The sequence below is a fragment of the Budorcas taxicolor genome, chromosome 16 (assembly GCF_023091745.1).
Source record: "Budorcas taxicolor isolate Tak-1 chromosome 16, Takin1.1, whole genome shotgun sequence".
Taxonomy (NCBI): domain Eukaryota; kingdom Metazoa; phylum Chordata; class Mammalia; order Artiodactyla; family Bovidae; genus Budorcas; species Budorcas taxicolor.
This window is the reverse complement of record NC_068925.1, coordinates 42,248,690-42,274,708: the sequence shown is the minus strand read 5'-3', so window position 1 is coordinate 42,274,708 and position 26,019 is coordinate 42,248,690. Positions and strand designations below refer to the sequence as shown.

At 40.7% G+C, this 26,019-nt stretch overlaps 1 protein-coding gene across 1 annotated transcript in view; it reads left to right on the top strand.

Annotated features, from left to right (window-relative positions):
- Positions 1-26,019, top strand: part of VPS13D (vacuolar protein sorting 13 homolog D) — a 266,036-nt gene that overhangs the window by 38,403 nt on the left and 201,614 nt on the right. The window contains exons 19-26 of the mRNA XM_052654160.1: positions 226-2,439; positions 3,545-3,696; positions 4,921-5,952; positions 8,320-8,410; positions 10,547-10,673; positions 12,173-12,353; positions 17,637-17,819; positions 23,414-23,636. Coding sequence (XP_052510120.1) covers positions 226-2,439; positions 3,545-3,696; positions 4,921-5,952; positions 8,320-8,410; positions 10,547-10,673; positions 12,173-12,353; positions 17,637-17,819; positions 23,414-23,636 — 4,203 coding nt within the window. The remainder of the gene's footprint in view (positions 1-225; positions 2,440-3,544; positions 3,697-4,920; positions 5,953-8,319; positions 8,411-10,546; positions 10,674-12,172; positions 12,354-17,636; positions 17,820-23,413; positions 23,637-26,019) is intronic.

Sequence of the window (26,019 nt, the reverse complement as noted above, 5' to 3'; positions counted from 1 at the left end):
CCCAATCAGTAGATAAGTTCACTCTGAATACATGGGAAATACAGAATACTATGCTTAGAGTTTTCATCCATTTATTTTTTAAATCAGGGCTGTTGCTTCTTTCTTGTTGTTGTTCAGTCTCTTAAGTCGTGTCCGACTCTTCTCTACTTTTCTTAATTATTACATTAAATGGAGGAGGAAGGCAAGAGCTGACATGTACTTTAAATCTTCTGTTTTCATCTGCAGATGACTCCAAGAGGAAGAATGGGGATGGGTCAGCATTGGAAGAGAATCAGTTCAGTGATGATGAATATAAGACCCCTCTTGCCACACCTCCTAATACCCCACCTCCCGAGACTAGCAGCAGTAATGGGGAGAAAACACCTCCATTTTCTGGAGTCAAGTTCAGTGAAGAGCAGCTTCAAGCACATCTAATGAGCACGAAGATGTACGAGAGGTACTCCCTGTCCTTTCTCGACCTGCAGATCATGGTTGGACGTGTGAAGGACAACTGGAAGCATGTCCAGGATATTGACGTGGGACCGACCCACGTGGTCGAGAAATTCAACGTTCACCTCCAGTTAGAACGTCGATTGATTTATACATCAGATCCCAAGTACCCTGGAGCTGTCCTCTCAGGCAACCTACCAGACCTGAAGATCCACATCAATGAAGATAAAATATCTGCTCTGAAGAATTGTTTTGCTCTCCTGACCACCCCAGAAACGAAGACTTTTGACTCTCAGATGAAGGAGAAGATTTTTCCCCAAGGGGGACAGCGGGGAAGTTTGCAAGACTCCGTGATGAACTTGACCCAGAGCATTGTGATGTTGGAGCAGCATACTCGGGAGGTCTTGGTGGAGTCACAGCTCCTCCTGGCGGAGTTTAAGGTGAATTGCATGCAGCTTGGTGTTGAGAGCAATGGCCGGTACATCTCTGTGCTCAAGGTGTTTGGCACCAATGCTCACTTTGTGAAGAGGCCTTATGATGCTGAGGTCTCCCTCACTGTTCATGGTTTGCTCCTGGTGGACACCATGCAGACATATGGCGCTGATTTTGACCTTTTGATGGCCTCCCACAAGAACTTGAGCTTTGATATCCCAACAGGAAGCCTCCGGGACAGCAGGGCCCAGTCTCCCGTCTCTGGGTCCAACGTGGCCCACCTCACGAGTGCTGCCACACGGAACAACCAGTCAGCCACTAGTATTTCTCTGGACAGAGTTCTCACCAAAGAACAAGAGTCCCTCATAAAACTGGAATATCAGTTTGTGAGTTCAGAGTGCCCGTCCATGAATTTGGATAGCACTCTTCAGGTGATTTCATTGCAGGTGAATAATTTGGATATCATCCTAAATCCAGAGACAATTGTGGAGCTGATTGGTTTTCTTCAAAAATCTTTTCCCAAGGAAAAAGATGAATTGAGTCCTCAACCTTTAATGACTGATTTTGAAAGAAGCTTTAGGGAACAGGGAACTTACCAATCTACATATGAACAAAACACAGAGGTTGCGGTGGAAATCCACAGACTTAACCTGCTGCTCCTTCGGACGGTGGGAATGGCTAATGGAGAGAAATATGGCAGAAAGATTGCAACAGCAAGTATAGGTGGCACCAAAGTTAATGTCTCCATGGGCAACACATTTGATATGAATGGTTCTCTCGGCTGTTTGCAGCTTATGGATTTGACACAGGAGAATGTTAAGAACCAATACGTTGTCAGCATTGGAAATTCCGTAGGCTATGAAAATATCATCAGTGATATTGGCTTCTATGAATCTGTATTTGTCAGAATGGAAGACACAGCCCTCACTGATGCTCTGAGTTTCACCTTTGTTGAGAAATCTAAACAGGAATGTTTTCTCAACCTCAAGATGGCCTCCTTGCATTACAACCACTCCGCTAAATTCTTGAAGGAGCTGACGTTGTCCATGGATGAGCTGGAAGAAAATTTTCGAAGTATGCTGAAAAGCGCAGCCACCAAAGTCACCACGGTCCTAGCCACTAAGACAGCCGAGTACAGTGAGATGGTGTCGCTCTTTGAAACTCCCAGGAAGGCCCGGGACTCCTTTTTCTTAGAAGAAAATGAACCATATGGGTTTGGCCTAGGAGCGTCTCATTCTGACACCGTAAAGCTCATCTTGAACATAAACATTGAATCACCAGTGGTTTCCATCCCTCGGAAGCCTGGCAGTCCCGAGTTGCTGGTAGGACACTTGGGACAGATCTTCATCCAGAATTTTGTGGCAGGAGATGATGAATCCAGAAGTGACCGTCTGCAAGTGGAAATCAAAGACATTAAATTATATTCTTTGAACTGCACTCAGTTGACAGGCAGAGAGGGCCCCGGGCTGGAAATGAGCCGGGCATTCTGCCCTCTGTCTGGGTCTGCCAATGCCAATAGTCAGGAGGAAGCTCACTTCACCCGACATGATTTCTTTGAATCTTTGCATAGAGGTCAAGGTGAGGCATGGGTATCTTTTGTCTCATTTTGTTTAGATTCCAGACCCAGCCATGAAGGTAGTACCTGGCTTAAAATAACAACAAAAACCTTTCTTTTAGAATTACCCTAAGTGAATATTTAAGAAGTTAAAATAGAATTTTAATAGAATGCTTTCATATTATGTTTGAATGTTTGCACCTTTTCCCACTGAATACCATTTTTGGCAAAATAAGGATTTTTCAAGTGGCCCCCTTGGGTGAGTGTTCATTCACTGGGATTCAGTGGGTGGATTCTGTTAAGAGTATTATGTAATTTAGTCAATGCATCTGACTTTTTCATTCCTAAGCTGTAGATCTTTCCTAGTAAAGGAATTGTAGTCTAAGACAGCTGGAGGGATTGACAGAAATAGAATGTGAAATTTAGTCTGTGGATGTTATGGTCTCTGTTGACTATCCTGTCATGTTCTGTAATGGTTTGGTGCAGGGTTCTAGGAATAAAGTGCTTGTAAGTATGTATTCTCGATCTGATCTGCTAAAACCAAGCAGTTCAATCTATTAGTCTTGGCATCTATAGAAATCAGGTAAGCTATATTGATTGGTGAAGATATTAATGCCTTTGAGAACTCCTATATACACTGATTCATTTTTACATAGTTACCAAAAGATTGCTTTCTCTGCTTGGGTTAAAAGTTGTTTACTTAGAATTCTGTTTTGTCCTTGATTCTGAGTTAGGCCCAATAAGAGGGATCAGTCTAAAGCTGGGCATGGATGAGCAGTTTTGTTTGGAAAATGCCAGCTTGGGAGGTTAAGAGAAGCTTACTGAGGACCCTTGCCTGGGTTAATGCTCACTGCATCATATTTTGAAACCATCAAATGGAGCCTGTTATGAAAAGAGCTGTAGCATGCTCTTTATGTGTAAATTTATCTTATACCCTTGGTTGCTGTGAGTTTTGGTCTTGGAATAGTTGCCAAGGTTTGTACTCAATCGTAGACCCTCGGTGCCAGGCTAACCTGCCTTCCTGGTCTAAGAGCAACTCCTGGGCTTGTTTATATACTCTCACTTAATCAGCAATGACGCAGTCAGTCTGAGTGTTTCTAGTTGGTCATTTCTTTTCTCTTACGCCAGCTTTTCACATCCTCAACAACACGACCATTCAGTTTAAACTGGAGAAGATCCCTATAGAGAGAGAATCTGAACTGACTTTCTCACTTAGTCCAGATGACCTGGGAGCTTCTAGCATCATGAAGATTGAAGGAAAATTTGTCAATCCGGTTCAAGTAAGCACGCTATTGATTTTTTTGTCAGGACAGTTGAAGTCATGTTATGATTTTGTATTTGTTATATACATGTGTTATGTTTATGTCTTGTTGTATTTTGTATATATAAAATGTTGGAAGGAAAATATAAATTCAAAGAGATATTGTTCATGTACATTATTGTCAATAACTTGTTCCAATAAGCATGGTATCCTTTTATCATGTCCTTCTATCACTGAATCAGTCTTTGATAGCTTCTTCATGTGGAGGGGTGAATTATAGAGTGGAACAGGGCAAATCGTTAATTCTGTTGCCATTAAGAAATGAGGAAGATTATTGCTTAAAAGGTCAGGATCTCTCTTTCCCAGAGTGTTACAATTCTTGTCACACTTTTGGCATATGTGGCCCACCTATAAAACAATCTGATTATCTGAGCTGTTGACAGATCCTTTCAAGGGAGAATTAGTCTTGCCCTCATTGAAATGAAATGGGTCAGGGGGTGTGTATGGTATGTTTGTATACATCTTTCATCCTTTTTCTTTCAAAAGTGTCATTTTTCCTGCTTTCACAGGCAAGAGAGCAAAAGCATAGCATTATAAAACAGCAAGGATAGGCAGGGTCTTAGGACAGTGCACGGGCTCTAGAGCAGTGACTGGTCGTTGGTTTGGCATCTGCTCTGCAGTAACCCAGGGGTGCTGTTAACAGAACATGTGTAGCTTTTGACATCAGTGGTTTCTGGATATGGGTCTCTGGTTGAGAGAACTTTCCCTGGATTTTTTCCTTTTTGGCTTTTAAGCTTTTTCTCTGTTAAAACTTTTCCTTCAATTTCTGTAGTTGTTTCGTGGGGTTTGAAAGAATGATTGTACAGATTCAGGCCTACATTTACCAGCACTTATTGAACATTTATTGTGTGAAGGTTATTCCATGAGGTACTCGGGGACGGCCTTGTCAATAGATATAGGTCAGAGAGAGGCAAAGGTGTAAGGATGAAAAAGAAATAAAGAGGGGATCCTTGCTGTCAATGAATTTAAAACGTCGTGGAGAGTTGATATATAGCAGAAACCAACGCGATATTGTAAAGGAGTTATTCTCCAGTTAAAAATAAATAAATTGAAATAAAATATATCTTATAAATTATATTTTTAAAAAACCACTTGGGTAAAGTCATACAAAATATGTGAGCAGTGCATATGAGCGCATTTGACAGTGGTAGTGGAATAACTGAATTTTTCTCTTCGAATGCAGGTGGTGTTAGCAAAGCATGTATATGAGCAGGTTTTACAAACGCTGGACAATCTGGTGTATAGTGAAGATCTGAATAAGTTTCCAGTCAGTGCAGCATCCTCACCCTGCCCTAATTCTCCTCTGCCTCCCCTCAGTATCTGTGGAGAACCTTCCGCTGAAAGGAAGGAGAATGGATTGTTCAGCCACTCCAGTCTTTCTAACTCTTCTCAAAAGTCCTTGTCTGTGAAGGAAGTCAAATCCTTTACCCAGATTCAAGCCAACTTTTGTATATCAGAGCTGCAAGTTCAGCTAAGTGGAGATCTGACTTTGGGGGCCCAGGGTCTTGTGAGCTTAAAATTTCAGGATTTTGAGGTGGAATTCAGTAAAGACCACCCCCAGACTTTATCCATTCAGATTGCCCTGCACTCTCTGCTGATGGAGGACTTACTGGAGAAAAATCCAGATTCCAAATATAAGAACCTGATGGTGTCTCGGGGAGCCCCAAAGCCATCTAGTTTAGCACAAAAAGAGTATCTCTCTCAGTCCTGCCCTTCCGTGTCCAACGTGGAGTATCCAGACATGCCTCGGTCTCTCCCTTCTCACATGGAGGAAGCTCCCAATGTGTTTCAGCTGTATCAGAGACCCACTTCGGCCTCCCGGAAGAAGCAAAAGGAAGTCCAAGACAAGGACTATCCCTTGACTCCACCTCCTTCTCCAACGGTAGATGAGCCCAAGATACTTGCGGGAAAGAGTAAATTTGATGATTCCTTGGTCCATATCAATGTTTTCCTGGTGGATAAGAAACATCCAGATTTCTCTTCCAGTTACAATCGAGTTAACCGGAGCATTGATGTTGATTTTAACTGCTTGGATGTGCTGATCACGCTGCAGACCTGGGTCGTGATCCTAGATTTTTTTGGAATTGGCTCCACTGCAGACAACCATGCGATGAAGGTGCCGCCTGAGGATGTCCTACAAAGTGTGAAGTCAGAATCAAGCGCGTTAGCAGAGTCTGAACTTCAGGATCCAGTTAACACCAAACTGGATCTCAAGGTATCAGTTCCCTTAGGCTCTTGTTAAGTTCTGAGTATGAATGTGGGCTTGTTTACTTAGATGCTGTCACTGTGCATTTATATCAGAAAATCGATACCTCACAGAGGAGGTGTGTGGTCTTTTGGATGTCTATTCCTAAAGGGTAGATGTTAATATCTCAGAAAAGGTTTTAGCATTAATCCCATCTGGAGGCAGGGGGAATAAATGGTTTCAGTAACTTCTTGTCTTTCCTTTGGGCTGTAAAATTCAGTGGAATTATTTAGCTTCTTTATGCCTCTGTTTCCTTATCTTCCATCATCTGATTATGGTAACTAAATGAGGAAATTACATGAAGCACCTGGCAATGTGTCTAGCCCATAGTAACCATGTTACTATGTAACTAGCAACTAGTACAGAGTAGCTGTTTTTAAATGTGCCTTTTATTTTCATCTCCCTCTCACTCAGAACATTTTCAGCTTTTACTGAGAGCAAGAGTACAGGTGTCTTAAATGTCAGACTGCCTGGATTTGAAAGCTGGCATTTTTGTTGTAACCATACAGCTGTTTGGCTGTGGACAGACCATTTAACTTCTTTCTCCCACAAGTTTTTCATCAGTAAACAGAGGTTGTTTAATGGTGCCTGTGTCATAGGATTGTGGAAGTTCAATGAGATGACCTAGGTATGGCCCTCCTCACATGTGTGGCAGAAATGATCATTCAGTGAATGGTATCTTCCCCGGTTCTTCCTCCCATACAGTTGTCTATAGAAGCTGGGTTAGTGTCTCCTAGAGTGTTCCACATTCTGCATTTGTCTGTTTCTTTATGGTACATTTGATTCCTCTCATCCTCTAATTTTAGAAATGGAAGTTAGCTGTAAAGAGTTGATCAGATCCAGGTCCGACACTTCATAGGTGGTGCCGAGTGCTTCCTGTTGCGTTATACCAGGAGGGCTACAACACCCAGTTGTCCCACTTTCAGTGATGCTAAGATCCATGCTGAGAGTGGGCTCAAGTGGTGACAGCTGGATTCCTCCAAACAAAGCATATTTAGACTCATTATTTGCATTATTTTGGTGATGAAGTGGCTAGAGGTTTTTTTTTCACTTCCCCCTTCATGATAACTCATTCCCTTGAGATCCTTCTGTCGTTCATGTCCAGAAGCCACTGCATGGGGACCCCCCGTGCCATTGGAGTGGCCCCCATGGTCACTACTCCATCTGTAATAATTCCCTCCTTTTTTCTCTTCCTTCCTCTATGAATGTTTTTTCTCCTTCCTTTTCTCCGGCTATTTTCTTTCTTTTTCCTTTTTTTTTTTTTTTCATTTATCAGACATACACTGAACACCTACTTTGTTGTTGTTCAGTTGCTAAGTCATGACCAACTCTTTGTGACCTCCCATGGACTGCAACATGTCAGGCTTCCCTGTCCTTCACTGTCTTCTAGAGTTTGATCAAACTCATGTTCATTGAGTTGGTGATGCCATCCAACCATGTCACCCTCTGTCGTGGTAGGCATTAAAGATAAGGGGTGCATGTCACTGGCTCTGCCACTCGGGAGCAGAGAGTGTGAACTGGGATGTAAACTTCTTTCCGTCTCCTCTTTCCTCCTTTCTTCTCTTCAGCTGATGCCTTACCCAGTGATGGCGCTCAGGGGTATCTGCCTCCCTAAATCGTAGATACAGAGTCCTTTTTGTAGCTAAAATGACAGAATTATGTTCCTGGATTTATTTGTTTCCAAGAATGCTTTTCCTAAAACAGGTTTTCTTCTATTGGTGGTTGTCTCTGGGGAAGAAAATCTTTGATTGTGCTTCTAAGTGAAGTCCCAGTTGGTCGCCAGGGGCTTCTATTAAATATTAGTCTGAAGACATTAAACATTAAGTGTATTTATCACTTCGCTTTGACAAATTCTTAGGGTGCACTTAATGAATCTGTATGAGTGATTACAGAATAGTGCAGTATTAGAGATAAATGCTGAACGGGGAAAAATTGTTTTATAATGTAAAACATTTCACTGACAAACAATAGATGAAGCCCAAAGAAAGCATCCCCCTAAAAAAACCAAAAAGCCAACCAACCAACATACAAAAAAAAAAAAGAGAGAAGAAAGAAAGAAGAAAAAAAAATTTAAAAGAGAACAGACGAAGTGACCACAGAGAAGACACCACAGAACCTGGGTTTTAGATTGCCCAGTCAAGTTCTTTTCCTATCAGCTCTCTCCTCTTACTGTGGTTTGACTGGCTAAGAAAAGTTGAAATGAATTTGGTATCAGTTGGACAAAAAGGTTTATCTTCAGCTTTCCTGAGACTTGTAGCGTCTTTCTCGATGCCTTTGTCTGAAAGGGACCTTTTCCTCCGAGTAACATTCGCCTTGCCTTTCCTCCTGTGTTCTTAGGTGCATTCGCTTTCTCTCGTGCTGAATAAGACCACCAGTGAGCTTGCCAAGGCGAATGTGTCCAAATTAGTGGCACACCTGGAAATGATTGGTAAGTGGGAAAAATCAGACTTGGGGAATCTGGGAAGAATTTGAACATCCTGCTCACAAATCTAATTGTCTTCACAGGTGCTAAGTAAGATGTGGCTCAGTGGCTGGTTTGTGGTTACTGGTCTGGCCAGGACTGGTGGTGGTGGCTTCCAAATACTGGTTTATGGATCAGAATCATCTGTTAGAAATGTAGCTATCTGGCACAGCTCCCTTCCCATCCCAAGACTCTGATTCTGTGGGTTGGGATGGGACCCTGTGATCTATCTGAGTTTTAAAAAAGCTCTCTGGATGAGTATATAATTTCTTTGTCTAAAGTTTGGACATGTTGGAGTGTGAAAGGGGGCATTATTAATAATTACAACTGGGAAAATGGCATATAACAGGGGCTGCCTCTGGGAAATCAGGGCATATGTTCACTCTGTTGCCATAATTAGGGGGAACCTCTACGAGGGGGTGGGCTTCCCTGATAGCTCAGTTTGTAAAGAATTCGCCTGCAATACAGGAGACCCCGGTTTGATTGCTGGGTCAGGAAGATATGCTAGAGAAGGGATAGGCTGCCCACTCCAGTATTCTTGGGCTTCCCTTGCGGCTCAGCTGGTAAAGAATGCACCTGCAATGCAGGAGACCTGGGTTCAATCCCTGGATTAGGAACATCCCCTGGAGAAGGGAACAGCTACCCACTCCAGTATTCTGGCCTAGAGAATTCCATGGACTGTATAGTCCATGGGGTCGCCAAGAGTCAGACACGACTGAGCGACTTTCACTTTAGAGGGGGTGGTTTAAGCAGGGAGATATTGTAGCAAAGCTGGCATTCTTCCTGATGGGATGCAATAGGCTGTAATCCTTAGTAGAACAGAAGTGAAGATCTACATTAAGCTCTAAAGTGGAGGAATTTACAAAGTGAGCATAAAATACAGCTCCTTCCTTAAGCAACTGGTGATAAAATAAGAAGACTACAAAGCTCAAATGTTGACTCTGTAGTAAAATTAGAATGTCTTTTGGGGAAAGGATGAACTAAAATTGGTTTCATTCCTGGTATAAATTAATTTATAAAAGGTTCCTAGAAGAGATGAGTCCTTAGAATTTGGAGAAGCTTGGGTAGGATAAGTTTCCCTGGTGGCTCAGAGGGTAAAGCGTCTGTCTGCAGTGTAGGAGACCCAGGTTCGATCCCTGGGTTGGAAAGATCCCCTGGAGAAGGAAATGGCAACCCACTCTGGTACTCTTGCCTGGAAAATCCCATGGATGGAGAAGCCTGGTAGGCTACAGTCCATGGAGTCACAAAGAGTCGGATACAACTTCACTTTTCTGAGTGACTTCACTTTTTTCCGGGGCGGGGGACGGGGGGGCGGTATTTTTGTTAGAGGACATTCGGAACCAAAAATAAGTATGTGTCTTCATTGGGTGCAGAGCTAGCCTGCCAAATACATACACCTCAGTCATTGTTTTGTTGTTAATTATGATGACAAAATTTGTTTTACATAAGCAACAGTTCAGAATATTCCTTTTCAGTATCTACCCCATGTTAAGAATGATTCATATAGGTTCATAGCCCAGGGGTACATGTTTTAACATTTCCTCTTTCTTCTGTCCACCTTCCAAGAGCTTCACTTGTGTAATATTGGAGTAGTTTCAAATCTGTGTCTTCAGTGTCTTATTTTATTAATGTCTCCTTTTAATTAAATAGCACTAAAACTCATTTAGTACTGCCTGATTAATACATCTCTGACATTTTTTCCTTTATTCCTTTATCTATAGTATAAAATAGACCTTATGCTATTTTGCTAATTCTAATTAGTGGTCTGATCTCAGAAGAGAGCATGTTTCTATCTGTATTTGTAAATATTTTATCCTGTAATTTATGTTTACCCTTAATTTCTTCCCTCTTGTAAGTGTTAAAGTGTGATGCTGTGGTATTATTTCAGTCCCTTTGGACTTCTGCATTGAGGCTATTTGAAATAGTGCATAAAATATTGTTCTGGGTATATTAGAATATGAATATTCACTTTTGACATTTCGTTTTATTAAACGATGTAAAGTCTGAGGCATGTGTGTATCAATTTTTGTTTCAGGCAGAGTTAGGAGGGTTTGTGACAGAGAAAAGAGCATAAGAACGCATTCTGATTTTTCATCTTCCTAGAGGGAGACCTGGCCTTACAGGGGAGCATTGGGAGCCTATCTCTGAGCGACCTTACCTCGCACGGAGAGTTCTACCGAGAACGGTTCACTACGAGTGGAGAAGAAGCCCTCATCTTCCAGACTTTCAAGTAAAAACATCAAGCTTTTCTATTGTGATTGTTTCCTGTTTCAAATTCTTGTCGGCTAAGCAGTGAGGAAAAGTTTTAAAAAAACATAGCTTCTTATGTAGAATCAATTTGATCTAGTTGTGAGGAATCTCGATTTATATTAAAATGGATCTGCATTAAAGTGGGCTACTCAGGCTTGAACAAAAAAAGAGGGTATGGTTGAAATAACTGTGGTCATCATTATAGTCTGGTTTCACAGCAATGTGTTGTGTGACTTGAACAAGTCACTTGATCTCCTTGCATCTGTTTTTCTATTGAAATAGTGAGGAGACTATGTTAGATCAATTTCCATTTAGCTCTGAATGATCTGGGATGATTTCAGCCTGAGAAAGTTGTTGAAGATAATGGGTTTTAAATTGCATTAGGCATTTCTCTCAGTATAAATACAATCTGTATTCAGTTTTAGAACTTAGAAGGCATTTTTAGGCCTATGTAGTTACTAAAGAATAGTTTTCTCAGAAAACAGAAATTTTAAAAGGTGGTTTTTCAACCTTTTGGGGAGCTGTCAGAATATGGATATCCATCTCTGCCCCCAAGTATTCTGGTCTGTGGTAGTGTTGTGTTCCTTTTTTTTTTTTAATTATCCAAAGTGATTTTAATGTTCAACCAGAGTTGAGAAAAATGGTCCCTAAAGATGTCTAAGAAGTTTTTCTTTCATTTCCAGAGGGAGTATATCATACTCCTCTGAGAAATTAGATTGATTTATTTGTATTGTTACCTACCACAGAGGCATGGTTCTTTAACAAATGAGATAATTAATGTAAAACTCTCAACTCTCTGCCTGGCAAAATAATAGTTGCTCAGCTAATATGAATTCCTTTCCCCAGTGACTATGTCCTGTATAATAATTTATTATTGTGGCATCGTGTCCCATTAAAACCATTTGTAGAAGTTTTCTAATTTATCAGTGAATGTGGATGCTAAAAGTCTTTGGCCTGCATTTCACTGAAGTAAAAAGACTTCTTTCAGCTTCCAGAGACAGATTGCCTCAGGAACATTGGTTCTGTTGCCTAATTTTCTTTACCAGTTGTTTCACAGTGTAGTTTTTATTACCCCGAGTTGTCATAGTCTTTGCTAGAAGAGTGAGCAGGAATATTCACTTTTCCTTAAAGGCAGGGACAAAGAGGCTCAGGTACAAGGTCTGAACCACGGTGGCTTCTGAGTGAGGTCTGGAATCAGGAGTGATCACAGCCCCAGACCTGTCCCGTGTTTATAGCCCTTGCCGTCACACCAGACTTTTACTTAACGTCCTCGACATGTGGTGGAAGCTTAGAGAGGAGGTGGTCATTGGAGTTTGCTTTCTAAAACCTGGTTGTGGATTTCCTTTTTTTTTTCTGGGTTTCCATTTTAACAGTTACAGCTGTTTCCTGGGGAAGCCCCTAAGTGAACCTGAGTTTTCTTCAGACACTCGTTTGCATCCTGCCACTGTCTCTGAGTCACATTGTTGCCCTTACTCCTAGGTATGGCCGACCTGACCCTCTCCTCCGGCGGGAGCACGACGTCCGAGTGAGCCTCCAGATGGCGTCCGTGCAGTACGTGCACACCCAGCGGTTCCAGGCAGAGGTGGTGGCCTTCATCCAGCACTTCACTCAGCTGCAGGATGTGTTAGGGCGCCAGCGAGCTGCCATCGAGGGACAGACGGTAGGTAGTGCCTGGATCCAAGACACTTTTCCAGTTTGACTCATCAGCAGAACTTTTAAATCTCTAGAGATAAATCTGGAAAGTGTCACTGAGAAAAGTGAAGATAATCAAGAAATCTTAAGCTTTGCTAATGTCCTCCATGTAGCTGATTAGCTACAGAAATATTACTGTAATCGGAGAGCTTATATTCTTGTTTCTTGCATCGTGTTTTAATTTCATAATCAAGAAATCTTAAGCTTTGCTAATGTCCTCCATGTAGCTGATTAGCTACAGAAATCTTACTGTAATCGGAGAGCTTATATTCTTGTTTCTTGCATTGTGTTTTAATTTCCTTTTAAAGTTTAGCTTTGGCTTGCTCTTGGAAAAGGAAATGGCAACCCACTCCAGTATTCTTGCCTGGAGAATCCCATGGATGGAGGAGCTTGGTGGGCTATAGTCCACAGGTCGCAAAGAGTCGGACACGACTGAGTGACTTCACTTTCACTTGGCTTGCTCTAAAAAAGATAAACAAGTTACTTCAGTGGTGATGCTTCTCCTGGAAAGTGGTTCCAAAGACAGTATCTTGTTATAAAAAGAGGGTTTCTTTCAAATGTAGTTCTCAAACTTCTTAGCTCATGGCTCCCTTCTTGTCTTGGAAGTTTTTCCGAGACACATCTGAGGTCAAAAGAAACACCTAATGGTCTTTCCATTTCCAAAGTAATTAAGTCCAAACAACTTCATAATTACGTCTGTCCAACAATTTAGTAGCTGTTTGAAAACGTAAAAACATAAGTGAAAGGTGATATTTTTATTTCATTCTTAAATCACCATAATTGCTTCCTAGCAGAATGTGTGTGCCTCGGGCACTGAACAGCTCCTGAGACTTGGAATCGGGTTGAACGTCACAGCCCTCATTTCCTTTTCCACATTTATTTTCTCATGGTACTTGTTTTCTATCTCAGCAAGTGCTTAAGACCCAGCTTTGCAAAGACGTGACATCACCGGAAGGAATGTAACATGACCTCACATTGAGTGTAGACCACCTCAAGCTGGTGGTGTGTGCTGTGTCCAGGTGACATCACTGGAAGGAATGTAGCATGATCTAACATTGGGTGTAGACCACCTCGAGCTGGTGGCGTGTGCAGTGTCCAGCAGATGATGTGTTTACGTGAAGGATTTAAGATGCCCTGGCAGCGCACCTCTGAGTGTGAGGCAGCCTCCAGTGTTGTCTTGGAACCACAGAAAGCAGTTACAATGTGGTTCTTTGTAAAACATGTTGGCTATTTATTTTTAAGTTTTATTAGGTAAAAGATTGTAATTTAAGTTCTTTGTAGTAGCAACGTTTAAAAATTTTGTTTTAATTTAAATAAAAAAATTTTTGAGTAAGTCGTATATTGTTTTAGTACAGAATCAAAGCCAAAAAGAGCATTTGGAGAAAAGTCTCTTTCTCAGCTACTTTTCCTCAGCTACCCAGTTTCTGTCCTTGGCAGCAGCCAGTATTACTGGTTTCCTGTGTACATTATAGAGAATTTATTTATTTTTTTTAAATATAAAAGTAGTACAATCAAATGACAGGGAATCTGGAAAAAAATAACAAGTTTTCTAGCACCATCGGTATATTTTATTTTTTAAATTTTTTCCCCATACATGTTTCCATGGATATATGTAACCTTTTTTCTCTCTTTAGAAACTTATAAAAAACAGTTTAGTATTTGATACATATGAAATAATATTTGTAACATGTATATAAACTTCAAAGTGTGGTAATAGAAGGAACATCCATGAAACCACCACCAAAATAAAAATTAAAACATTACTAAGACATGTGGCATGTAGTCCTTCCCTATCTCATTCTGTTGATGTCTTAAGAAACCACTCTCCTGACTAATCTCTAGTCCCTTTAAGATTAAAAGAAAGCTTCGTATACCATAGCTTTTGCTCAGCTCGTTTGCACATTATAAAAACGGTATGAAGTTTGTGTCCTTTTGCTAATGGTCTCCCAGCCCTAATCCCTGCTTCTTGGTAGCCACTGGCCAGCTTGCTGTTACAGCAGAATGCAGCCACATTCATTCATTTCCTTATTGTCTGGATGCCTTTACAGTTTTCTTAATTTGCTGTGATATTTTAGGAGCTTAGGATATCTAAGCTCCTGAGCGTTACTAGTTTGTAGTTTTCCTTTCTTGAAAAGAAAAATGCCTATTTTGGTTTTGGTAACTGGGCCATGCTGTCCTTGTAGGATGAATTGGGAAGTGTTCCCTCTTCTATTTTCAGAACAGTTTGTGTAGAATTGACATCAATATTTCTTCCTTTATATCTTCCTTAATATATTCTGGATAGAAGACCTTTGATGTATTTATTGTGAATATTTTTTTCTAGTCTATGGCTACCCCCTCCCCCATTTTCTTAATACTAATTTTTTAAAAGCAGAAGTCTTTCATTTTGATGAAGTTCAATTTTTTAATTTTATGGTTAGTGCTATTGTTTTGTCAAAGAAGTCTGCCTACCATCAGGTGGCAATAAATCTCTCCTATTTTCCTTTTTTAGAAGTGTTATAATAAAATCTCTTCCATTTTGACTTAATGTTTGCATATTTTATTAAGTGAGACTTGAGGTTTTTTTTCTCAAATACCTATCCAGACTGTTCTTTTCCCACTGAATTACCTTGACACTTATGTTGAGAATCCACTGATCATATGTATGTGTATTTCTTTATTCTCTATTCTATTTCCTTGATTTATATTTAGTTGTACACCCCGTTGTCTTTTCTAAAAAAATACTATTTATTTATTTCTTGGCTGTGTCGAGTCTTTGTTGTGCTGTGTGCAGGCTTTCTCTAGCTGCAGCAAGCGGGGGCTTCTCTTGTGGAGCAGGGGCTCTAGGTGTTGGGGGCTTCAGTGGTTGTGGCTTACCAGCTTAGTTGCCCTCTGGTATGTAGGATCTTCTTGGACCAGTGATTGAACCTGTGTCCTCTGCATTGGCAGGTGGATTCTTAACCACTTGACCATCAGGGAATACCTTCCCCTCATGTCTTTTTTTTTTTTTTTTTCCTTTTTAAACTTATTTTTTAAAATTTTATTTAGCTGCCCCAGGTCTTAGTTGTAGCATGTGGGTTCTTCCATCTTCATTGCAGCACGTGAACTCTTCAGTTGTGGAATGTGGGATCTAGTCCCTGACCAGAGATCAAACCCATGCCCCCTGCATTGAGAGTGCAGTGTCTTAGCCACTGGACCACAAGGAAGTCCCCCCTCTCCCTTGCCTTGAGAGCTGTTGCTTTATGGTATGTCTTGAAATCAGATATTCTAAGTCTTCCAACTTATTTTTCAAAGATGTATTGGCTCTTCTAGGTCCTTTGTTTTTCCTCTATAAATTTTAGAATCAGCTTGTCTGTTTCTACAATAAAGTCAGCTAGGATTTTGATTGGGATTGTCTTTAATCCATATATCTGAGAATTGGCATCTTAACAATATTGAGTCTTTGGATCCTTGAGTATGGTATATCTTCCATTGAAGTAGGTGTTTAGTTTCTCTCAGCAGTGTTTCGTAGTTTCAGGTATACTGTTCTTACACATTTTTTGTTAAACTTATCACTAGGTATTTCAGCGTTTTGATGCTATTCTAAATTATATCAATGAAAAAAATTCAATATCTACTTGTTCATTGAAAGTTTAAGAGATATAATTGACTTTTGTTTACATAGATGTTGAGCTCATATCCTGTCATCTTGCTAAACTTACTTATCCTGAAGTGAAGTGAAAGTCGTTTGTCATGTCCGACTCTGCGACCCCATGCTATATAGTCCATGGAATTCTCCAGGCCAGAATACTGGAGTGGGTAGCAGTTTCCTTCTCCAGGAGATCTTCCCAATCCAGGGATTGAACCCAAGTCTCCTGCATTGCAGGCGCATTCTTTACCAGCTGAGCCACAAGGGAAGCCCAAGAATACTGGAGTGGGTAGCCTATCCCTTTTCTAGCGTATCTTCCCAAACCAGGAATTGAACCGGGGTCTTCTGCATTGCAGGCGGATTCTTTACCAACTGAGCTATCAGGGAAGCCCTCAGTTACTTATTCTAGCTCCTTTAGATTCTTAAGGGTTTTCTACATAGATGATTATGTTGTCTGTGAATAAGAAAGTTTTCTTTTTTCCTTCCCAACCTATATACCCTTTGTTTGGACTAGGAGTTTAGCTACAGTGTTGAATAGAAATGGTGAGAGTGGGTATCCATGCTTTATTCCTTATCTTAGAGGGAAAGCATTGTCTTCTGCAGATGTTAACTAATATGATGTTAGCTGTAGATAGTTTGTGTTTGTTTTTAAGGAATCTGTCTACTTCATCTGAATTGTCAGTTTGTTGGCCTGAACTTGTTCATAGGTTTCCATGTCTCTTAATGTCTTTAAGTTCTGAGGCAATGTCCCTGATTCTTCTGGTAGTGGTGATTTTTGTTTTGTTCCTTTTTTCTTCATTCATATAGGTAGAGGTTTTATCACATTCATTAGTCTCTTTAAATAATCAACTTATTGAGGGCTGTGTCAGGCCTGTGCATATTCTTAGTAAGTATGTGTGCTCTTGTAAAGAATGTAAAGTGGTAGTTGGGTAGAGTGTTCTATAAACGTTCAGTTGATTTCTCTCTCTTATCTGTTTTCTAAACAACTGGTTTCTGCTCTTTATTATTTTCTTCCTTCTCCTTACTTAGGTTTATTTTGCTTTTCTAGCTTCTTAAGCTGGAAGCTTTATTGATTTTAGATCTTTTATATAAAATAAACATTTAATGCCAAACATTTTTCTTCAAGTACCTGCCCCCTCCCCTTTTTTCCTTCTTTCTTTTCTTTAGTTAATTTTTATTGAAGTGTAGTTACTTTACTATGTTGTTAGTTTCTTCTGTACAGCAAAATGAATCAGCTATACATATACATATATCCCTACCTTTTTCGACTTATATCCCATTTAGGGTCATCGAAGTCTTTAAGTACCTTTTTAAGTGCTTTAAAATTCATTCCATGAATTTTGATGTGCTGTGTTTTTTTAATCAGTAAAGTCAAGATATATTTTTTTTAACTTCCCTAGTGATTTCTTCTGTGACCCATGGGTTATTTAGAAGTGTGTAGTTTAATTTCCAGATACTTGGGAGTTTTCCATTATCTTCTTGTTACTGTTTTCTAATTTAACTCCTTGGTGTTCATAGAATATACTCTGTGTGACTTTAGCTGTTTTAGATTTATAAATTCATGGAACTTTTGGGAACTTGAGGTTATTTGATTGTAAAATGAGGGAATGAACTGAATGTCTTACTCAATTTTCCTTCTTTCAGGTGAGAGATCAAGCACAGCGCTGTTCACGGGTTCTCCTGGATATTGAGGCTGGTGCTCCTGTTCTTCTTATCCCAGAAAGTTCCAGATCAAATAATCTGATTGTAGCAAATTTGGGAAAGTTGAAAGTCAAGAACAAATTTCTCTTTGCTGGTTTTCCTGGGACCTTTACCTTACAAGATAAGGTGAGCAGTCAGCACCCATTGCCTTCTCAGTTTACCTGGCGTTGGAATACCAATCGAAAAATTCACATGCTACCATAAGATTATTCCTGTACTTTTGTAGTATACGTGGCTTGAAAAATACATTTTTTCGACATTTTATTAGCACTTCAATTAACCCTTAATAGAGGTAGTATAAATTATAACTTTTAGTCACTGTATGTAGTAACTTACTTTAGCAAACAAATCAACAGAACCATCTTTATAATGTTCTCCTCCCAGGCTGAATTCATATTTATCAACTTTTTACACTGTGTAGCTTTTTTTCAAGAGATTTTGGCTCAAGGCTTGTCTGAAGCCATTTGAAAATATCTTAATAAAATCTTATTGAGTATATCTCTTTATAATATAAAACTGCATTAGCACTTATTTCTTATAACATGTTTGGAGGTAATTGGGATGAAGACTGCTTTTTTCAGTTTACATTTAGAAAAGCTAGAATTCGTTGAGAATAAATGATGAAAATGGGAAACGTTTGTGAAGCACAGACTTAGCAGGACCTTGGAGGTGGTCCCACCATTTTTGCAGTTGAGGAGACTGAGTAACATTGCTGGAATTAAGAGGAGATGCTCTTGGGTTCTAGGTGTGTGCTTTAATGAAACTCTGCTGGTTTCCATGGCAGCTGACAATAATAGCAATGGAAGTAGTCAGTGTTTGTTGAATGCCTAGTATACAGCAACCTATGCTAAACTCTTTTTGTATTTGTTCATCTTGTCCTCTTGTTCTTATTAGCAAGCTGAGAGGTATTATTTACACCATTTTTCCCTATAAAGAAATTGACGCTTAGATAAATTAAGTAATCTCTTTCAGATTAAATGTCTAGTGAAGAGTACAGTGTGGACCTCAGGCTTTGGTGGTGTTCATTCACTAAGTCGTGTCCAACTCTTTGCGACCCCATGGACTGCAGCATGTCAGGCTTCTCCATCCTTTACTGTCTCTTGGAGTTTGCTCAGACTCATGTCCATTGAGTTGGTGATGTTATCCAAATATCTCATCCTCTGTTGCCCCCTTCTCTTCCCGCTCTCAATCTTTCCCAGCATCAGGATCTTTTCCAATGATTTGGCTCTTCATATCAAGTGGCCAAAGTATTGGAACTTCAGCTTCAGCATCTGTCCTTCCAGTGAATATTCAGGGTTGATTTCCTTTAGGATTGACTGGTTTGATCTCCTTGCGGTCCAAGGGACTCTTAAAAGTCTTCTCCAGCACCACAGTTTGAAACCATCAATTCTTTGGCATTCAGCCTTGTTCATGGTCCGACTCTCACATCCATACATGACTACTGGAAAAACCATAGCTTTGACTGTATGGACCTCTGTAGACAAAGTAATGTCTCTGCTTTTTAATATGCTGTCTAGGTTTGTCATAACTTAGACTTTGGTATATCTGCCTTTAGTACTCCACGCTCTTAACTGTGGTATTATTTTACCTCCCAGCATTGGTGGCGGTAGTTTAGTCACTAAGTCAGGTCCGACTCTTTGTGACCCCTTGGATGGTAGCCTACCAGGCTCTTCTGTCCTTGGGCTTTCCGTGGTGTGGGTTGCCATTTCCTTCTCCAGGAGATTGTCCTGACCCAGGGATCAAACCCACATCTCTTGCATTGGCAGGTGGATTCTTTACCACTGAACCACCTGGGAAGCCCCTCCCAGCATTAGGATTTGGTTTATGTAGGGTAGGGGAGAACACACTGACAAAGGTTGTTTCTGTCTTAGTATCCCTTTCCCAGATAACTCTGGTTCTTTGAAATTTTCTAAAGGATGTGGCAATGAGTTCATTAAAATAACTTCAGTGGAAGAACTCCAGAGTTTTTCAGAGAAAAGATACAGATTTGAGCAGCTGCTGCTTGCCTCTTTAGGTGTAGGAAGAAAAGAGAATGGAAGAGCGTGATTAGGGAACTAGTCTTGCCAGGCCTTTGCTAAGGACCTCAAGTCGAGTTGAAAGTAACAGGAAGACTGCATTTGTTGTTTATGTGTAGACTCAAATAGTGTTGCTCTTTTCAAATGACTGTCTCTATAGTTTTCTTCATTGTTTTACTTCTCACTCATCCAGTTACTCACTACTGCTAACCCATCACCCTGAACTGAAAATACTTGATTCATTGAGTGGGAATAACTGGAGTGAGGAGAGTGGAGATGAGACAGTGAGAACCGTGGGAACCATGTTCAAGTGTTATGACCTTGGGCTTAGGGCCCAGAGTAGGGGTGTTTGGATGATAGGTTAGAGGGCAGGTTGTCCATATCTTCTCTCACTGCAGCTGCTGAGACAAACCAGATTTAGCGATCGGAGCACAGGGTGAACCAGCACAGAATAGTAGTGATAAGCAGCACAGATGGAAGCGCGGCACAGGTGTACTCATCCGCACGCCCCACATTCAGACAGCTGACGGTTGAGGACTTGCTGGTTCACTTTGCTGTTGGAAGCCCCTCCTGTTGGAATAATAGGCCTTCTTTCCAGATGGGGCTTCCCTGGTGGCTTAGCTGGTAAAGTATCCACCTGCAGTGCTGGAGATCTGGGTTTGATTCCTGGGTTGGGAAGATCCCCTGGAGAGGGAATGGCTACCCACTCCAGTATTCTGATGTGGAGAATTCCATGGACTGTATAGTCCATGGGGTCACAAAGAGTTGAACACGACTGAGCGACTTTCACTTTTTCCAGAGTGAGGAATAGGCCTCCATGTACGTATATTTTTTAAGACAGTAAAAAAAACCAAAATCACCATTGACCTTTCATAGTAGGCCTAGTAGAAAACTAGTAACCTTGGTGTTAATGAGGAAAATCTCTTCATATTTGAGTCGTAGGCATTTTGCTGTTTACTGGCTCGAGCCTTAAAGAAAATAAAGAAAAATCCATTTATAAAAAGAAAGATTGATAACTGCATCTAAAATTGCTTATTTTTTTTTTTTTCAAACTGTGCGATGCTTATAATTAATGCAACTGGATATTGAACAAATGTATCAGAGCTGGTGTTGGCATATGACTGTTGTCCCCACGGTTACCTCAGGGCATTTGCCTCTCTTATCCACCTCTACTGCCCTTGGGAGAGCTGAATTCTTCCTCAGAAACTGCCTTCTGAGACTTTAGTTAGTTCTTTGAAATATATTTGTTTGTGGGAAATCGTTGTTTTGAGGCCCAAGTTTTTAGGAAGAGATCCGTTAGAGCCAGAATGGGTGATCAAGTTCAATGATACCATTTTTTTCCTCTCTCCCTCCTGAAAAGATAAAGGGGTTATTTTTCTGTGCCAGATATATCTGTATATGGGCTTATGAGCTGACTCTGAAGTTAGCTTCTAAAGAAGAATTGCCAAAGTATCTCAGGAAAGTTTTGCAGAAGGGTTTCTGTTTTGTTAAGTACACCAAATAACAAGTGCATAGTTTGTAGCATTTTAATGAAAAAATTTCCCTGTATTTCGTTTTCGAGGATTTAATTTTAAGTGGCAGCACATACAAGGACCCCTTTTCTTTAAGGTACAATATGCTTTTTTTGCCTCCTGGTTATTCGGAAAAACCTTATGGGATTCAGCAGTCAACTTTCATTCATTTGCTTAAAAAAGAAAATCTTGAAAACCAATCCTTTAAAATATTTCATTACTTGGGCAAGCCTGCTTATCACCGCCCCCCCCCCCCCACCCCCGCCCCCAACTTTGATGAATCACTTTCCACCTGTGTAGAGGAATCTTTCTTAAGGATCATTAAAAGTAATTCCTTCTTCCCTGCCTCCCTCCTTCCTTCCTTTCTCCTTTCCTTCCCTAGGTAATACTTTCTTGATGACCTTATTTTATTTCCTTCAATTCTAAAAGACTTTGTCTTGTTACGTGCCAGTGGGTTGTTCTGTGAAATTCCATAAGGTTTGCTTGGAGTGTGTTTCTTGTTAAAGTATTTAATCCAATTAATTCATCTGTGAAACTTACTCTCCACATGTACAGTCAAGCTCCATGATCTAGGCCTACGTGAAGTGAGTAATTACTTTTCTTCTCCAAAAAACCACTTTGCATTCACATTTGCTCTTTAATGCATCTGCCCATGTGAGGTTTGTCTAGTATGCATTCCAGTGGTTAAAGAACAGGAAATAGTCCTAGAATCAAAGCTTGCAGAGGGGTCATTTGCCTTTGAGTTCAATGACTCCCGTGTGTTTGGAATTGTTTTACATAAGTCCATGTCTTAATGAGGGCAGGTCTGAATTTTTTGCATATGCTTTTTCTTTCATTTTTTTCAAACATAGTTTGTGCTTAAACTTAATTTCTAAGTATTTCAAAAGCTTTGAGTTAATCCCCTCAAGCCACCGATTTATTTAAATCAACTCAGAGAGGATGGAGAGATGAATATAATGAAAGAGCAACAAATACTCTCAGGCGTTTAAATAAACTAAGCAAGAGGGAAGGTTTTTAATGCTGAAATACTTAAATGATAGCATTTAGCTAGTCATTTGCCTTGCAAAAAGGAATTGCAAAAAAATAACTGGTTTCTTTCACCGTTACATGTAGTTACTACTCAAGATAACTGTGAAGGTGAATAGTACTATCATCTCCCTTTCGAATGCTGAGAGGAATATACATATAAAGCAGTCCTTGGGAGTCTTCCTCTCCTTCCAGCTTGCTAGTGAGAATGGATAGATGAGAACAAACTGATGCTGCAGAAACTATAAGAATATGTAACTCTGAGTCTTGAGGGAAGGAACCATGCAAAGTTTAAATGTCAGTTATTGAACCATTCTGGTGAAAAAGATTTGCTCTGTTAGCAATTAACTGAAGGTACTAGATATGTAGGAAAAGCATGTGATATTTTCTGTAGAGTTACAGAATTAATTTTATTCTGTATTTGCCCTTAATTTTTATGCCCTTGAACAGAAACATGATAGGAATGGCTTGCCTGTGTTTTCCATTTACAGTTACTTAGATGAGAAATGTAAACCTGAGAGGGGAGACTTCTAGAATGTACAAACACATTAGAGGGGCTTCATTCCATATTGCTGTTAGATGCATTTTCTTAGGAAAAAAGAGTCCCTCCCCTCCAGCAAATCAACAGTATATTGTATGGCTGAGAGATTTGCCTTTGTTGTATTGACCTAGATTAAACCACCAGTAATTAGTATCTTGACATTTACTCTTAAGCCAAAAGATAACATGTTCCAGTTGCCAAGTCATTGCTGACTCTTTGCAACCCCATGGTCTGTAGCCTGCCAGGCTCCTCTGTCCATGGGATTTTCCAGGCAAGAAGATTGGAGTGGGTTGCCATTTCCTTCTCCAGGGTCTTCCCAACCCAGGGATTGAACCTGTGTCTCCTTCATTGGCAGGCAGATTCTTTACCTTTGAGCCACTAGGGAAGCCCAAAAGATAAAATATGTTCCTGCAAAATTGGCAGAGTTTTCAACGGGTACTGAATTATATGTAATGTCTCTGCAGAGAATTACACGTGGAAGAAAGAATCGACCCTGTGGCCCTTTTGTTTATGAGATCTGGTGGCATAGAGTCTTTGAAGAGTCCAGGACTGGGAAGGAACTTCTAGGATAGTAGATAGAGTTACCACCCCCATTCCTGCTGCTAATTTTCTTTTCTTTCCTCCCAGGAGTCTGTGCCTTCATCTTCCCCAACGGGTACTCCCAAGCACAGTGTGAGGAAAATGACAAGCATGGAGGACCTGAAGGGGACCCACTCCGAGGGGCTGATCATGATGCCTCCTGCTGGAATGAGTCCAGGCAGCTTGAAGAGCGAGTCTGTGCCGAGCATCTCGACCAGGCCGCAAGGGCAGCCAGCCACACCCTCTGTCGGCCGAGCTTCCAGCAGTCCAGGTAAAGGAGGAGAGAGGAGCTGCATGAGGAAGGAGGGGAAATTCATGAGACCATTGCAGGATCCTAAGGGGTGTTGCATCTCATTCAAGTAGATACTAACAAAGTGGTAGCGTGTCTTTAGTAATCATCTGATTCTGATACTGATTTAGAAGGCTTTAGAGTTTTAGGATGTAGATTAGGATTGGGTGACGTCTAAAGTAGGATCGTTGTTTTTCAGTCGCTCAGTCATATCTGACTCTGTGCGACCCTGTGGACTGCAGGATGCCAGGTTTCGCTGTCCATCACCAACTCCCGGAGCTTGCTCAAACTCATGTCCATTGAGTCAATGATGCCATCCAACCGTCTTATCCTCTGTCATCCCCTTCTCCTGCCTTCAATCTTTCCCAGCATCAGGGTCTTTTCCAGTGAGTCGGCTCTTCACATCAGGTGGCCAAAGTATTGGAGCTTCAGCTTCAGCATCAGTCTTTCCAGTGAGTATTCAGGGTTGATTTCCTTTCAGATTGACTGGTTTGATCTCCTTGCATTCCAAGGGACTCTCAAGAGTCTTCTCCAGCACCGCAGTTCGAAGGCATCAGTTCTTTGGTGCTCAGCCTTTTTTATTGGCCAGCTCTCACATCTGTACATGACTACTGGAAAAACCATAGCTTTGACTATACGGACCTCTGTAGGCCAAGTAATGTCTCTGCTTTTCACAATGCTGCCTAGGTTGGTCATAGCTTTTCTTCCAAGGAGCAAGCGTCTTTTAATTTCATGGCTGTCGTCACCATCCGCAGTCATTTTGGTGTCCAAGAAAATAAAACCTGTCACTGTTAACAGTGTTTCCCCATCTGTTTGCCGTGAAGTGGTGGGACCGGATGCTTTGTTTTTTGAATGTTGAGTTTTAAGCCCGCTTTTTCACTCTCCTCTTTCACCTTCATCAAGAAGCTCTTTAGTTTCTCTTTGCTTTCTGCCATAAGCATGGTGTCATCTGCATATCTGAGGTTATTGATATTTCTCCTGGCAATCTTGATTCCAGCTTGTGCTTTATCCAGTCTGGCATTTCGCATGATATACTCTGCATACAAGTTATAAGCAGGGTGTCAATATATAGCCTTGACGTACTCCTTTTCCAATTTTGAACCAGTCTGTTGTTCCATGTCTGGTTCTAACTGTTGCTTCTTGACCTGCATACAGGTTTCTCAGGAGGCCGGTAAGGTGGTCTGGTATTCCCATCTCTTTAAGAATTTTCCAGTTTGTTGTGAACTACTCAGTCAAAGGCTTTAGCATAATCAATGAAGCAGAAGTAGATGTAAGATTAAATTAGTAAAATATAGGGACTTCCCTGATGGGCCAGTGGTTAAGAATCTTCTTTGCAATGCAGGGGATGTGGGTTTGATCCTTGGACAGGGAGCTAAGATCCCACATGCCTGGAATCAACTAAGCCCACATGCAAGTACTCAGCCCATAGGCTTTGGAGCCCAAGCACCACGATGAGACAGACCTGGAGCAGCAATTAAAGCTCTCACATGATGCAACGAAAGATTCTGTGTGATGCAATGAAGATCCTGCATGCTGCTAAGACTCGACACAGCCAAATAAATAAATTAAAAAAAAAAAGAGTTTAAGAACAAACCAAATAGTAAAATGCAGTATAAATAAAGAGATTTAGGTAGTCTCTAAGGGCTTGTTAAGATAGTTGCCACCAGATGGTGGTATACCTGGAGTAATTCCTGCATCCTTCGACATGTCCTTGTGAGTGACCTTTTAGACACTATCCCTTCAAGTCACTGGTTAATTCTGGAGAAATAAAAATCCTGAAAAATAGGTAACAGCAGAAATACCATAGGTAACCATTTTTGAAAGACATGAACCACCCAGTTATTGGTGTGCTTCTCTTGAATTTGACAGTTAGCCATTCCAGATGAGAGTCTTGATTTTGACCTTTTGGTTTTTCCAGATAGTGTGGGTTGGATAAGTGAGGTGTTGCTTCAAGTAATTTGGGAAGCAGAATATGATTTACCACCAGAATCCATTGATGAAGTCAGTCCAGTGTGGTTGAACTTTGAGAGATGTGGGATGTTAACTGAGGGCTATGTTGGATGTATATAAAGAATAGTTAATCCCTTGTGGTACCTTGTTGTCCCAGAGGGGACAGCAAAAGGGTTTATGGTTACGTTGATGATTCAAGGAGATTATTGTAATCCTCATCAGAATACTGGATATTGAACATTTACTACATGCCAGACATCATGGCACATTTTTTCGTAAATGTTTGCAGTTTATCCTCATGATGCTCCTATAGGGTTTTATTTTTATCCCCGTGTTATAGATGAAGAGACCCAGAATTTTTGAACCAGTAACCAAGAGACCCGGAGAGATTGAGTAACTTGCCCATAGTCATGTC